General features: G+C 41.3%; 1 protein-coding gene across 1 annotated transcript; it reads right to left on the reverse strand.

The window, feature by feature from the left end:
• Positions 1 to 840: 840 nt before the first annotated feature.
• LOC126109624 (39S ribosomal protein L32, mitochondrial) lies at positions 841 to 13448 on the reverse strand. Its single transcript, XM_049914669.1, has 4 exons — positions 13235 to 13448; positions 12911 to 13153; positions 12688 to 12830; positions 841 to 1312 (listed from the first exon to the last, which is right to left on the reverse strand). Exons 1-4 carry the CDS (start codon positions 13323 to 13325, stop codon positions 1190 to 1192), a joined length of 600 nt encoding a protein of 199 aa, XP_049770626.1. The 5' UTR covers positions 13326 to 13448; the 3' UTR covers positions 841 to 1189.
• Positions 13449 to 15714: the final 2266 nt, after the last annotated feature.

Consider the following 15714-nt stretch of genomic DNA (forward strand, 5'->3'; position numbering starts at 1 on the left):
GAATGACAGAAATCTCTTTCAGCAACTTTCAATGCAGGAGAACTAGTCCGCTGAGAAGAGGTGTGCTATAGTTAAAGGGGCAGTGATTAGCAGGACCCTTTCAGCACACGAATTATGGTGACCTATAAATATATTGCAAGTATGAAACTTCCCGACAGATTAAAACTGTGTGCCAGATCGAGACAAACTTGGGACCTTTGCCTTTCGCGGGCAAGTACTCTACCGACTGAGCTACCCAAGCACAACTCATGGCCCATCCTCACAGTTTTAATTCCACAAATACCTTGTCTCCTAACTTCACAGAAGCTCTCCTGTGAATCTTGCATAATTAGCACTCCTGGAAGAAAGGATATTGCGGAGACATGACATAGCCAGAGCCCGGGAGGTGTTTCCAGAAAGAAATTTTCACTCTGCACCGCAGTGTGCACTGATATGAAACTTTCTGACAGAGTCTTGGTCCAGAACACAGTTTTAATCTGTCAGAAAGTTTCATATCGGTGCACACACTGCTGTAGTGTGAAAATTTCATTCTGGATATTGCAAGTACATTCAAGAATTAATCTACAACAATTCTACTGATCAACTAATGAATTCATTTACCTATCTACACCTATCCCCAAAATTGGAAAAGTATGAAGAAAGATTTCAAGAGTATCTTGTCCATGTGACCACACTGTGAACATGTCATCAACGTGTCTCCAAAAACAGGGAGATTTTAAAAAAGCATCTTGTCTTCAAAGTTCTCTGTAAATTAATTGGCTACAATGGTGGAAGTAGTATATGTGAACAATCTGAAATTTAAATTCTATAAAGGTGCCAGTTCAAATCGATTGGTGGGAATAAATTTTAAACTGTTTATTATGAACACTGTTTATGCTAGTACTGTATCAAGTCATATTTCTCACTTAACACGTTATGTTGTCCAAAGTTATAATGCAACTACTATGCTTCAGTACAAACTTCAAGCATTGATACAATTTTCGGTACAAGTGAGAAGACAGTTACAACAAACATTGCTCTTCATAAAACACAACAAACATCAATGCTATCTACACTCCATGGTCAACAGTCTGGATTCATTCCATATGAGCAACCTCAAGCATTACTGTATGCTTATTTAGCTTGCTGTTTGCAACAATATCCACTGTCACCACCTGGTATAAAAACAATGCACAAGTCGCCAGTGTGCTCATGCCAACTCTTTCGGCTTCATGTCTCCTGGAACAGATGTCGGTTCCTCAGTGGAACGCTGCAGAAGATTTTTGCTGAACCACGGTGGGCGTTCCCTCTTCATCTCTACTATTCGCTTCCCCTAAAAAAGAGAGAAAAACATCTACTCATCTACTCAACATTTTTTGTTATCTACACTTTCAAAGGTGTGTAATTTGTAATTACTATGTTTATGCAATTTCGACTTGTTGACATATGGCTAACTAATTTCTATGGTAGTAGAAAAATACCTACCTTGCACAAAAGCCTTCTACACAAATTTCTCAACCAACTGTGTGTGTGTGTGTGAGAAAAATAATGAGACTGATAAATAAACTGACAACCCTATGAGTGATCTGGCAATGTTGTTTTACTTGTGTAGACTGGTGTGTCCATCCCCAGTTCCAGCTGCATACAGCCATCACACAATTTTTGAGAGAACTATCAGTGAAGTTGTGTTTCTGTTGCGTGTACAAAAATGGAACAGCGGAATATAGAGCAATATTGTGCAATCAAGTTTTCTGTTAAACTTGGAGAATTCATGAGTGTGACCTCTGAAAAGTTGAAACAGGCCTATGGGTAGCATTCCTTATTGAGAGTACAAGTTTTTCACTGGCACAAATCATTTTTGGAAGGCCAGGAACACATTGAAGAAAAACCTCATTTAGGTAGACCTTCAACTTCAAAAACTGATGAAAATATGAATGTGTTAGAGGAGATTTACTGCACAGGACAAGAAGGAAAGATCAGTACTTCCTTCTCATCCTGTGCAGTAAGTCTCTCCTAATCCATGGTTCAGGGTGACTTTCCCAAAATTTACCCCTTTTCCTTCACCCTGCTTTCTTCCCCTTCAACCCTTCTGCCTGAAGACGGAGCCACTGGCTCCAAAAGCTTGCCTAATTATAACCGTCCTTTAAGTGTGTGTTCTGCTGCCGCTTGGTGAGTAAGAAAGCTGCCTTAACATATGACCAGAATTTCTTTTGGATCTTGGGAGAGGTCTTTTGATAAGTTTTTGATAAGATGTTGCTATGGTGGTCACTCAGTGCCATGACACATTGCCATTTATAGCCAACTGTGTTTCCTTTAGCAGCTACCTATCCAAAGCTGTATGCTTTGTTTTATACCTGTTGTATAGTGCTTTTATTTCTTTTTCTTGGTGACCGTATACCATGGAGGGTCCCTTCTTATGTTAATATCCCTGTCATGTGTACGGTCAACTATTCTACACCTGTGCCACCGTTTTTCTACATGCTTCTGCGCAGGGTCAAACTGCTTCAAATTACTCATTGAGCTATGATACTACTGACTCCTTATCTTGTTTTCTGAATATGTATATCTTTCTACAGTCCCGCATTTTACATTCATCCTTGTCAGTCTCAACATAAGTTCTATTCTCCCAGTACAATGCAATCCCATCATTAATGATTTCGTGTTACAACATTTCCTGCATTTTAAGTTTTCTTTGACATTATCAAGATCTTTAACATTGATATTTTTACAGAATTCTGCAAAAAGTGCATCGTATTCCTGCTCAACGTCAGCCTTGGAACAAAGCAGAAAATGTAAGCAAAGTTATTGATCACATAATGTAATGTTAGTGCAGTAAGCAAGTTGGGTCATCACAGCCTGTATTCAAGGCTTACAATGTTTGGAAGGTTGGGAGGTACGCTGAGTCATTGCCTTAATGATAATCAAGATCTGACAACAATTACTCTAGTACAAACTTTCCTTCTGCTTATTGTGTTGTATTAAAACAGCTTTAATTTAATTTCAGAATCACTTGTACACATAAACACCACTTTTGAAGACGACTGTCTGTATAACAAGCTTTCATGAATCACTGTTACTTCCATGTGAAATATGCTAATGCGTTCTAGGTATGCAGCTTTAGGTTGGTACGACCTGATGTCAGACATAAAAATTTCTCCTCAAGACACTCGGTAACATGACTACAATTTCTGCCCTCTTTCACCCAGAGCATCCCTGAACCGAGTAACCTGCCTTGTCTGCAACAAGCTGTAGATTTTGTACTTATTGTTCACTGGTTATGAAGGCTGTCAACTTTAGTGTTTAACCCACATTTTGTTACAAGTTTCATTTGATTTTATAATGATTATCAATAATAAATCTCACATTAGAACAAGAATTTCTTTTTACTGTGGTTTCATAAAAGACTTTTATTTCCATGTTTTGTTTACACCACTGGACACGATCGGAACAAAGAGGGAAACCCACATGCCCATTTGTGTGTGTGTGTGTGTGTGTGTGTGTGTGTGTGTGTGTGTGTGTGTGTCAGCACTCAGCCAATGCCTTTCAGACTGTTGCATACTGTAAAGAGACAAGTAGAGCTCACTGTTCTTAAAAAGAAACAAAAACAATAAATTATTTTAGTTTTTTTTAAATAGGCAAAATTTACATGTTTTTATTTCAGATTTTGAACAATGTAAAGAGAATGAGAGCATGAGTAATTTATTCATTTTTGCTTGTTGTGTTTCCAATGCTTTCCTGTACTTTACAGTTCCACTGAAAAATGTAAAAATAATGGCTCCAGACACGCTTGCAAGTTCTTCAAGGACCATAGATTAGCCTAATCTCCGCACAGATACCCCTCCAGCGCAGCTGCCATTACTATAAAGTTATCTGTAAAGTGTATTCATAACATTCTGACATACTGAGTCTGTGGAAAGCAGTGCTGGAAGCTTTTTCCACTGCCAACCTGAAGTTTCTTGTGGCCTTGTTGAATGCAACATTTTTCCCTCCGGTACATTTTTAGTCTGAAACAAGTACTGGATTGCGCATTACAGGCAGTCATCATAGGCAACAACACAATTACAGCAAGGTAGGAATTGAAGCTGCTATGTAATCTGGTATATTAGTGGCCTTTCTGTGCCTAACATTATGTGAGCTCCACTGCTTTTTAGTTCTGCATGTGGTGGGACTTTGATGTGAATGCTTTGGCAGTTGATTACTGTAGTAACCAAAACCAACTGCGGGAACTCCTTGGGCTGCGAATCGGAGCCGCCAGGTGGGGAAGCCGCTGGCGGTGGAGCACGCACCACCGGGTAAACACAGGACGAGTCGGGCGACAGACCAACGACAACTGACAACAACCGACCACGACCGACTATGACCGACACAACAAGGAAGAGATAAACAACGGAGGCTTGTGGAAACCACAACACCAAACACCAACAGTAAATCCACTCAGAACCAGAGCCAGGCAAATGTCAACAATGAGCAACGACCAGAACACAGTACCGCCGAGATAGAAACGAAATCCAGAGCGATTACCAGACTGCCTGGACTAGGGCAGAGCGGGTCCCTATATATACGAAACCGGAGGGAGCGGCTATTGGCCGCTGTCGGCACATGGCGTAGCAGTGGCGCCCTCGCTGCGCGAGAGCCGCTGCGCAGAATAGCCGCCGCGGAGGCGGAGCCCTCTATGGGCTGACCATGTCCATTTGTTTTGGCACGTTGTCGACTTCCGCGGCGGAAGGTCCTAGAGTTACTTATCTGCAATGGACGAGACTAGGGATGGGGAGAGGAGAGGCGGGGGGCATTTTGGGAGTTATGAATACCTCAATAGAGACTTGCATACACACTAAAGTGCCAAAGAAACTGGTTTAGGTATGTGTATTCAAATACAGAGAAATGTAAAGAGGCAGAATACAGTGCAGCTGTCGGCAACGCCTATATAAGACAACAAGGTCTGGTGCAGTTGTTAGATCAGTTACTGCTCCTACAATGGCAGGCTATCAAGATTTAAGTGACTTTGAACGTGGAGTTATAATCAGTATACAAGTGATGAGACACAATATCTCCAAGTAAGTGATGAATTGGGGATTTTCCCGTACGGCCATTTCAAGATTGTACCGTGAATATCAGGAATCTGGTAAAAACATAAAATTTCCGACATCGCTACGGCTGGAAAAAGATCCTGCAAGAACGGAACGAATGATGACTGAAGAGAATCGTTCAGTGTGACATAAGTGCAACTCTTCACAAATTGCTGCAGATTTCAATGCTGGGCTATCAATAAGTGCCAGCGTGCAAACCATTCAACAAACATCATCAACATGGGCTTTCGTAGCTGAGGGCCACTTGTGTACCCTTGATGACTGCACAACACAAAGTTTTACACCTTGCCTGGACCCATCAACACATTGGACTACTGATGACTGGATACATGTTGCTCGGTCAAACGCGTCTCATTTCAAATTGTATCGAGTGGACAGTTGTGTACGAGTGTGGAGACAACCTCATGAATCCATGGATGCTGCATGTAAGCATGACTGTTCAAGCTGGTGGAGGCTCTGTAATGGTGTGGGGCACATACAGTTGAAGTGATATGGGACCTCTGCTATGTCTAGAAACAACTCTGGCACATGACACATACGTAAGCATCCTGTCTGATCACCTGCGTCCATTCATGTCCATTGTGCATTACAATGAACTTGGGCAATTCCAGCAGGACAATGTGATGTACCAGACATCCAGAATTGCTACAGAGTGACTCCAGGAACACTCTTCCGAGTTTAAACACTTGCACTGGCCACCAAACTCCCCAGTCATGAACATTATTGAGCATATTTGGGATGCCTTGCAAAGCGCTGTTCAGAAGAGATCTACACTCATGGATTTATGGACAGCCCTGCAGGATTCACGGTGTCATTTCCCTCCAGCACTACTTCAGATTAGTCGAGTCCTTGCCACATCATGTCACGGCACTTGTGCGTGCTCGCGGGGGCCATACACGATATTAGGCAGGTGTACCAGTTTCTTTGGCTCTTGAGTGTGTGAGGGTCATTGCAAAAGTCATGGCAACTACTTTTTGTCTTGAAAATTAAGAAGTACCGAAATATGTAAATGGAAGGTTAGTTCGTATGTAAACATTACATGCAGGGAGAGGGATGAACATATACACACCCATAAAGATACAGCACAAAAAAAGATAAAACAAATTTTGTTGTTTCAAACAGATTTTACTGTCAGTTGCAACAGAACACAATAGTACAGGACAGGAACATGGTCTTGTGACATCATAGAGTTTCTCGAAATAGTCTCCTAATGAATCCATCACATACTGCAAACACTGTGCAAGACGTCGAATACCTGTGGCCTCAGCAGGTGTGAATTGTCGAATTTGGCGTGTCGCTGCGGTGCAATGTCTTTACATGTTCAAAAGCATGTTCCACACAATCACTCTTTCAGTTTTGGTATGAGGTCATAATCGCAAGGTGTTAAGTCTGGCAAATATGGTAGATGCTCCAGTACTTACCACCCCCATCGCACGTGTTGTATCCATGGAACCAACCAACCAACCAACCAACCAACCAACCAACTCACGCACGCTTGCCCTGACCGTGACATCGCTGGCCACAGTTCCTGTTGCGGCCGTCAACGTCTCAGGGCGTTACCGCCGACAGAAGAGGTCGCGCCATGGCTGAGCTCAGGTCCGCAGCGCACTCTGCCTTTTGCATATAAGGAGCAGCGCTGGCCCCAAGACGGACAGTCTGTATTCGATTGTCTATTACTAGTCTTTCGTGGAGTTTATAGCGGAGCCATTGCAGTGTGATATTTGCTATTGTATTCGACTAGGCTCAGTAAACGGATTACTCTTGGATATTACTTGGACTTGTATTGCTGGTGCACATTTCGTCAGAAATAAAGATAAGTTATCTCTTCATTCTAGCTGGCGCAATTCTTGTCATTAATAATTTTTCGGCCAACAGACACAGCTACATCCTGGTCACTACCCACGCTTTATACAATTTGTGGTGGCTGCCCGAAAAGTACGGCCGAGGACCTTGGGTTTGGGAGCCGTCACAAAAGCACGAGCAGATTCGACACACATGCTGCCGTATGGGCTCTCTCTTTGTACTGAAGAATTAATGCACTGTGAAGATATTAAGAATGGTTCTCCCGAATAACGCCTTGTAGGCATCATTGCAGAAAAGTACAACAGCAGTACAGTGAATTGAAAGTTTGTGTATGGGAGGCAAAATGGCACGAAATCACTCCTCTAACATCATACGCTATGATAACCACAAAAAGGACAAGAGGGATTCCTACAAAATTTCTGCCTGTGTGATGAACCCAGATGATGCCATTCCGAGGAACTGGGTTTCAGTTCTGGTTCGTAGGCCCTGGCTCAAAATTCATCTACGGCAGCAACTCTCACAAGCATATTGTCTCACTCCTCCTCGTAATGCACTAGATGCACATGACAAATTTCTTAACATGCCCATTTTGACACTTCACTTAGTGCAAGAGGCATCCACTTTGCAGCAACTTTAAGCACGTGTAGATTGTTGTGTAAAATCTTGTGGATTGTTGTTTTGTCAATACCAGCAGGGCCCTGTAATTCCTGCAGCATCTGTCTGCTGAGGTTCCCTTGGCTTTGGGTGATCTGGGAACGAGCACAATCCGTACACACACTGAGAGGACACACATATTGGAGCATGTCGGCCATTGTAGCTGTGCTGCACCTGAATGAATCTACCCACTGAGCAACAGTTCGGCATGGTAGAGCAGCATGTCCTACTGCTTCCACAAACACCTCGTGGCACTTGTAATGGTTATCTATTTACATGACCATTACGGCACTCCAACCCCAGTTCTCGATACCAGTAATATCGTACTACTTTTCTGCGAAGTAACAGACATATTTTTGTGACAATATTCACATTTGGTTTTATTAATGTATAGGTACTTTGATGTATCAATATATTACAGTGATATGGTTCTTGTGTGTATTCATTTCTGTGAGACTGTCATAATCTTTGACTTACTTGTAACCATTTTGGCGTGAATGCGCACAGAGCAGTCTTTGTTTCATTTTGCAGAAGTTAAGTTGTTATTTCGCTTTGTAAAAGAAGAGTCAAGTCTTGCGTTTGGTTAAAGTGGAAATTAAATATATGAAGATGACTGTTTTCTTGATGATGTGAAAATTACGAAGAAGTATATGTGAATTTACAAGATGTTTAATAAAAATGTGGATCATGAACACCAAGTCGAAAATTTCTTCTACCACACCATTGTTCTGATCTGGGATTGTTTGATCATTAAGAATTTTCTGAAAAACACATTTGTTAGTTCTTCAAATATTACTAAAATACAGATCTGGACCTTCTAGCAGTCAAAGTGGAATCACCCTAGAATCAACAAGATGAGCTATAACAACTTCGACGAAATCTATGTGGGAATCCATTCAAGATAAGTGACAAATTAATGACTTTTTTTTACAGTGACCTCATTATTTCCATTCTGACGATACCATCCACAGTCAATAACTTTGTTGTTGCCCGATAAAGCGGACATATACTGCATGAGCAACATTATTAATCTGACTTCTAAGCTACTTTGCAAGTGGTGGTATTGTTAGACACTCTTCTATGTTCCTTCTATGGTGAACTGAAATCTTTATGTAAGAGCACTGTTCAAGTTGGGTAACGTCCATACTGAATGGCTTCTCAGCTCCCGCTGTAGTCTCTCTTCAGGCTTTGTTCTCCTGGAAAGGACTGCTATCTTGTGTCACATCACATTACTGTGGCTTCCGAGCAAACGCCAACCAACACGGAAGGTGCACAGTTTGTAATGTACTACTGTTACAACTGACAGTAAAACACATTTGCAATGACAAGCTTTCTTTCAACTTTTTCCTCGTGCTGCATCTTTAGTAAGGTGTGTGTGTTCATTCAACTCCCGACATGTAGTGTTTATATATGAACTAACATCCCATTTGGATATTTCAGAATTTTTTAATTCGTTGCCATTTTTCTAGACAAAAAATACACTATGTGATCAAAAGTACCCGGACGACCACAAAAACATATATTTTTCATGTTAGGTGCATTGTGCTGCCACCTACTGCAAGGTACTCCACATCGGCTGCCTCAGTAGTCATTAGACATCGTGAGCGAGCAGAATGGGGTGCTCCGTGGAAACCACGGACTTCGAACGTGGTCAGGTGATTGGGGGGTCACTTGTGTCATACGTCTGTATGAGATTTCCACACTCCTAAACATCCCTGATTCTGATGTGATAATGAAGTGGAAACGTAAAGGGACACATACAGCACGAAGGCGTACAGGCCGACCTCGTCTGTTGACTGACAGAGACCGCTGACATTTGAAAAGGGCTGTAATGTGTTAATAGGCAGACATCTATCCAGACCATTACACAGGTATTCCAAAGTGCATCAGAATCCACTGCAAGTACTACGACAGTTAGGCAAGAGGTGAGGGAACTTGGATTTCACAGCAGCTGCTCATAAGCCGCATATCACAATGCCTCACTTGGTGAAAGGAGCATAAACATTGGACGATTGAACAGAGGAAAAACATTATGTGGAGTGACAAATCACGGTACGCAATGTGGCGATCCAATGGCAGGGTGTAGATATGGCGAATGCCTGGTGAATTTCATCCACCAGTGCGAGTACAGCCAACAGTAAAATTCAGAGGTGGTGGTGTTATGGTGTGGTCGTGTTTTTCATGGAGGTGGCTTGCACCCTTTGTTGTTTTGTGTGGCACTATCACAGCACAGGCCTACATTGATGTTTTAAGCACCTTCTTGCTTCCCACTGTTGAAGAGCAATTCAGGAATGGCGTTTGCATCTTTCAACACAATCGAGCACCTGTTCATAATGCACGGCCTGTGGTAGAGTGTTTGCATGACAACAACATCCCTGTAATGGACTGGCCTGCCCAGAGTCCTGACCTGAAACCTATAGAACACCTTTGCGATGTTTTGTAACGCCCTCACCGACCGACATCGATACCTCTTTTCAGTACCGCACTCCGTGAAGATTGGGCTGGCATTCCCCAAGAAACCTTCCAGCACCTGACTGAACATATGCCTGCGAGAGTAGAAGATGTCATCAAGCCTAAGGGTGGGCCAACACCATATTGAATTCTAGCATTACTGAAGGAGGGAGCCACAAACCTTTGAGTCATTTTCAGCCAGGTGTCCAGACACTTTTGATCACATAGTGTTGTTGCCATGACATTTGCAATGATCCATGTATATTTACATAAAACACACATACACAAAAAACATGCTTGTGTAGTGTAATCCACTACTTAGTTCGCATTAAGTTCTTGAAGGAGGACAGCAGTATTTCCATTGTAACATTAGGCAACATGGCATTGCTATGTTAGACCTACAAAAAGCTAAAAGCACGGGAAACTGTAGTCATTGTATTTCCCAGTCACATAGAAAATAGAAGTAATTTGCTCAATGACAGACCTATATGACTAACATCAATCTGCAGCAGAATTTTGAAAATATACTGTGTTTGAATATTATGAATTACCGCACAGAAAACAACCTTTTGACACAAAGCCAGCACAAATTCAGAAAACATAATTCTTGTGAAACACAACTGGCTCTTTATTCACACTAAGGGCTATCAACAGAGGATCTCAAACTGACTCAACAATTCTAGATTTTCAGAATGCTTTTGACACCATTTCTCACAAGAGCTTCTAATCAAATTGTGTGCCTGTGAAGTATGATCTTGGCTCAGCTCAAACTGGATTCATGATTTCCAGTTAGAAGGGTCTCATTTTGTAGTAATTGATGGAAAGTTATTGAGTAAAACACAAGTGATATCTGGCTTCCCTAAAGGAAGTGTTATAGTGCTTCTGCTGTTCTTAAGCTATATAAATTGCTGACAGAGAGACAGAAAAACAATTAATAGTGGAAAGGGACTGGAATTTGATAATAGGAAAAGTAAGAGAAAGAAAAAAATTGCTGAACATGGACTGGCAGAAATAAATGCAAGGCGATGCTGCCTTGTATAATTTTGCAAACACTTGCTTAAACATTCTCGAAAGTAGGTTGTATAAGTGAATCAATAAAGCAGTTGAGGAGACATTTGTAAAAGTAATTAAAGTTAAGGGGAAAAACTAAAAAGTCTGTGATTTGTTGATGACATTGTAATATCTATTATAAACGGCCAAGGGCCTGAAAGATCTGTCGAGTACAATGGATAGTGCCTTCAAAACAGGTTATAAGACAGATGTCAAGAGTAATAAAAGAGTTATAAAATGCAGTGACATTACATCAGGTGATGCTGAGGATATTAGATTAGGAAATGAAACTGTAAAAGTAGTAAATGTGTTTTGCTGCAAAATAATTGAGAATATAAACTGAACAACGGTAATAGTGAGAAAAGTGCTTCTAAAAAAGAGAAATTTGCAAACATCTAATATATAAACAAGTGGTAGGAGGCCTTGTGAATGCAATTTTCTAGAATGTAGTGTTATACAAAAATGAAACATTGATGACTGACAGCACAGGCAAGGAGAGGAAGAAATTTTTGAAACATGGTGTTACAACAGAATGCTGAAGAATACACTGGTAGACCGGGTAAGAAATGAAGAAGTAGGCTACTGTATCAAATTAGCACAAAAAATGTTCTGTGATACAACTAGACTAATAGAAGGTAATGGCTGGTAGTATGGGGGGAGGGGGGGGGGAAGGGGACTAAGGGTAAAAGTCGTGAGTCAGACTGAAGCTTAACTGCAGTAAGCAGGGTTAATTGGACATAGGTAGCAGCAGTTAAATAGAACTGAAGTGAATTGCATAGAACATTCTAACCCGGAGAGCATACTTTGCACTAAAAACTGCAAATGTGTTTGCAAGTAGACAAGATATGGTAGAAACAATCATTCAAAACAAAAAAGTCTAGTAAACATGGGCTGTAAACGCACACACAAAGAGCTACGAACACTTCTTATATCTCTGATACTGTGCAACGGATATTTTCTAATACAAGCTCATTGCTTTTCATATTTTGTGAGGAGGTAGTACGGACCAAAACAAGAAACAACGACTGCTAATAGTGGGCTCCAAAGTGCATACCTTTAGAGCTATAAGCACCTGTTCATCTTCACTGCTATCAAACACATCTCGCCCGCTGAACAAGTGCTGCTCATAGCTTTGATGAAATGTATTTTAAAACCAATGTTTACTAGACTTGTTTGCTTTGAATGATTGTTCCTGTCATATCCCTGAATATTGACCAGTACTCCTGGAACATCGTGCATCAGTTAGTCCACAGATTAAAACAATCACACTGTAAACATCAGAGATTTCTTAAAAGTTTTGTTTGGTGACAAATTATTACAGCTAGCTTTACATCTACCTGTATCTCAGATTTCTTTTCTGTCATAAAGAAGTGTTCCTGTTAAAGTTGGTACTAAAATTACAAATTCTGGTGCTTTGTAATTAGTTGACACATTTTTCAATCATGCTTAGGTAAGAAGTAACATAAGGGGATGAAGCAGTCTCTGTCTGTATCTTAATCACTGACTTCTCATTACATAACTCTAAAATCAATATGTAACTAACTTTAGTTGCATATCAGTTGCTAACGGGTTACACTGTTCCAGTCTTTCTCGGTAACACATCCAATACATTTACCCCGATTAGCACAGTAACGTATAGAAACATTATGCCAGCTGAACATACCTTCCAAAATTCATCCGACAGTTCTTGCTTCTCACCCTCATAGACGACTACCACTTCTTGTTCAACAGGATTCAAACCTAGTTCTTTTTGAATTTGTTCTTGCATTGCTTCCGTTTCCAGCTTCACTTTCTCATAGCAATGGGCTGTTTAAAAATGAAATTAACTGTTTATGTCACGCTGTTTTTCCGCGGTATAAAGGCGAAAGAAAATGCTTTTTACTTACGACACAGATTTCTTGCTTCGTAAAAATTGCCACATGTGTTACATGTTAGTAAATGCTTCTTCGGCTTGAGAATCTTGAGATGGTATTCGGGATTGCCATACTTTCTCTTTAGCCTCCTTTCAATCGTGCGCCTATTTCGTGGCACAGCCCACAAAAATCCGTCACCCACAATACTTTCTAACGAAAAGGCACTTGTTGACGGCGTTGGAATTACATTTCCAGCGTATGCTAGAGCGTAGTTACCTATTAATTATTACACAGGAGTAATTACATTCTTAATATTCTTGTGTAACAAAGTATCCGAAGTATATGAATTGTACTTGCCATGGGGGAAGTTCTGACCCATAAACATTTGAAGAAATACTTCTTCTATTCTTTTCAAGGCAGTGCGCAATCTAAAAATGACTGCAGCCATAGTGGTTTGTAAAACTAATCGAACTCAGAATAATTTTACCAACATGCAATTTATAACCTCAACATCGCACAACCGGTACAAACTACACCGAAACATCAATATTGTCTTTGGTTGGTTTGTAAACATATCACAGTTTGTAGCTGCCGCTAAGTTCGACTGTCAACTGTCCAAAACTCGAACGCTTCAGCCATACACCTCCACTTATTGTTCTTATATTGGCGTTTCAGCCACATGCGGACAACGCTATTTAGCAAGGCTTTTCTTTTTCCCTGTCCCTGGACTTCACCTTAAGTCCACAACTGTCATATTCGCTTCTGGGCTGTTCCTCGCTTCAGTCCATGTTTTGGCTTTTCTTGGAAATCAAGTTGCGTTTGCAATTTCGTCTTAACGGAATGCTTTCGTGGAGATCCTTCTGTAATATACCCACTTCTTGCAGCTCATATTATATCTCGATGAACAACGCTTCACTGGTTTCTGGTTGAGATAATAGCGTAAGCTTCCATTGCTTAACCTCGTAGGACTCATGCGGTCATAGAAACAATTCTTCTGTTACAAGGTACAAATAGTGTATGTGCTCTTTTGTACATGTCTGTAGAGTTCGTATTTTGAGTTATCTTCTGAATTCGTCTCTTCTTTGCCTGAACACTGGAAATTCCTCAAGCTCTCTATTTTTATCTCCATTTTCTCGATCAGCATATCGTTTCTTGATGTTAATGGGTGCTGATTTCTTCTTATAGACGTTTCTGTTTAGTTGATATACTGCTCCCATTTTCCTGACCTGTGATGCAAAAGCTTCTTTCTCAGAGATCTATCAACGCTTCTAGGTACTCAAATTTCTCCCCTTGTTCGATCTCCCTTTCTTGTTTCTCTAGTACTTTTAGTTTCGTCTTGATTGTTTCATTTTCTCGGAGATGTTGAGTCCCCCTTCGCTGCTTTTCTCTCTAGTCTATTGATTTATTCTGCAGCTGGGTCTAGCGAATAGAGACAAAAGAAAGAAAGCAAGGTCATATGCATGTATTAGGCAGGCCAACTCCCATTTTCAACTGCTTTGTTACTCACTCATTTTCGGCTCTCACGAATAAATTTCTCGAGTAAGCCTACACAGTTGAAAATTGAAGATGAGAGTCTATATCCTTGTCTGACTCTCATTCTAACTTCAAAACGGTCTGAAGTCTCTCAGATAAATTTCAGTTGCGAGCGACATCATTTATTTATTTTTGGCTGTAGGGCTGAGTCTGACCCGTGTGACTGGTTAGCCTGTCTCTTTCGATTAAAATAAATCAAGCACAAACAATATCTTCTTTGCTGGGAGGACAAAGACTTTATTTGTACGTAAGTCAGGTAACACAGAACGTCATTAGACGCAGTGTACATCAATATAAACTCGAGAGAGAACAAATAAGTCTCTTGTTGAATAAGCATTGACATATCAATCGCTAAAAGAGTAAACGACGCGCTATACACGAAATACAGCGCTCCTGGTGGCCAGAACCGATTTGACAGCGTGAAATCAAACACTGATAGCATGACACACACGTGAGAAACGAACACACTAAACTGCTGTGAACTCCTGGCTGCGGTCGCTACAACAGATCCCTCGGGGCAAGTGGAGCGCCATCCAGGAAGCGCGTCGGAAGTGAACGCGTCGATCAGATCTCGACATGCCGGTCCCCCAGGGTTGATGTCATGGCCGGTGCTGGTGCAAGATTTGCTGATGCTGGACAAGTTGCTGGGACAGGGTGTGCCTGTCGAGTCTTGTTGGAGGGCGGTCACTGAAGACGTATGTCGGCTTGACCCCGTCTATTGTAACAGTAGTGTGTTTACTGTTGACCAGAATGTGTGAGGTGCGATCTCCCCTCTTGACGATACCATCCAGTCCGGTATATGATGCGTAGGGCCGATTTGACGCCATCAACAAAGAACATCTGTGGTTGTGCATATACTGAGGCCCTTGTGGACAAACGTGATAGCAGCTCCGAGTCTGGCAGAAGTGGTCGGATCTTCGTGATGTGACCTCTAAGATGACTGGTGAAGGTAGACGTATCCGTATGATATATATATATACAGGGTGTTTCAAAAATGACCGGTATATTTGAAACGGCAATAAAAACTAAACGAGCAGCGATAGAAATACACCGTTTGTTGCAATATGCTTGGGACAACAGTACATTTTCAGGCAGACAAACTTTCAAAATTACAGTAGTTACAATTTTCAACAACAGATGGCGCTGCGGTCTGGGAAACTCTATAGTACGATAATTTCCACATATCCACCATGCGTAGCAATAATATGGCGTAGTCTCTGAATGAAATTACCCGAAACCTTTGACAACGTGTCTGGCGGAATGGCTTCACATGCAGATGAGATGTACTGCTTCAGCTGCTCAAT

The sequence above is a fragment of the Schistocerca cancellata genome, chromosome 12 (genome assembly GCF_023864275.1).
Source record: "Schistocerca cancellata isolate TAMUIC-IGC-003103 chromosome 12, iqSchCanc2.1, whole genome shotgun sequence".
Taxonomy (NCBI): Eukaryota; Metazoa; Arthropoda; class Insecta; order Orthoptera; family Acrididae; genus Schistocerca; species Schistocerca cancellata.

What these genes read in the sequence shown, in the direction of transcription:
- LOC126109624 (XM_049914669.1), bottom strand. Translation starts at nt 13,325, where the DNA reads ATGGCTGCAGTCATTTTTAGATTGCGCACTGCCTTGAAAAGAATAGAA. An exon ending in GGGTCAGAACTTCCCCCATG is followed by an intron (nt 13,154 to 13,234) that starts GCAAGTACAATT and finishes AATAATTAATAG; the next exon opens with GTAACTACGCTCTAGCATAC. An exon ending in TGTCGGATGAATTTTGGAAG is followed by an intron (nt 1,313 to 12,687) that starts GTATGTTCAGCT and finishes TCTCTTTTTTAG; the next exon opens with GGGAAGCGAATAGTAGAGAT.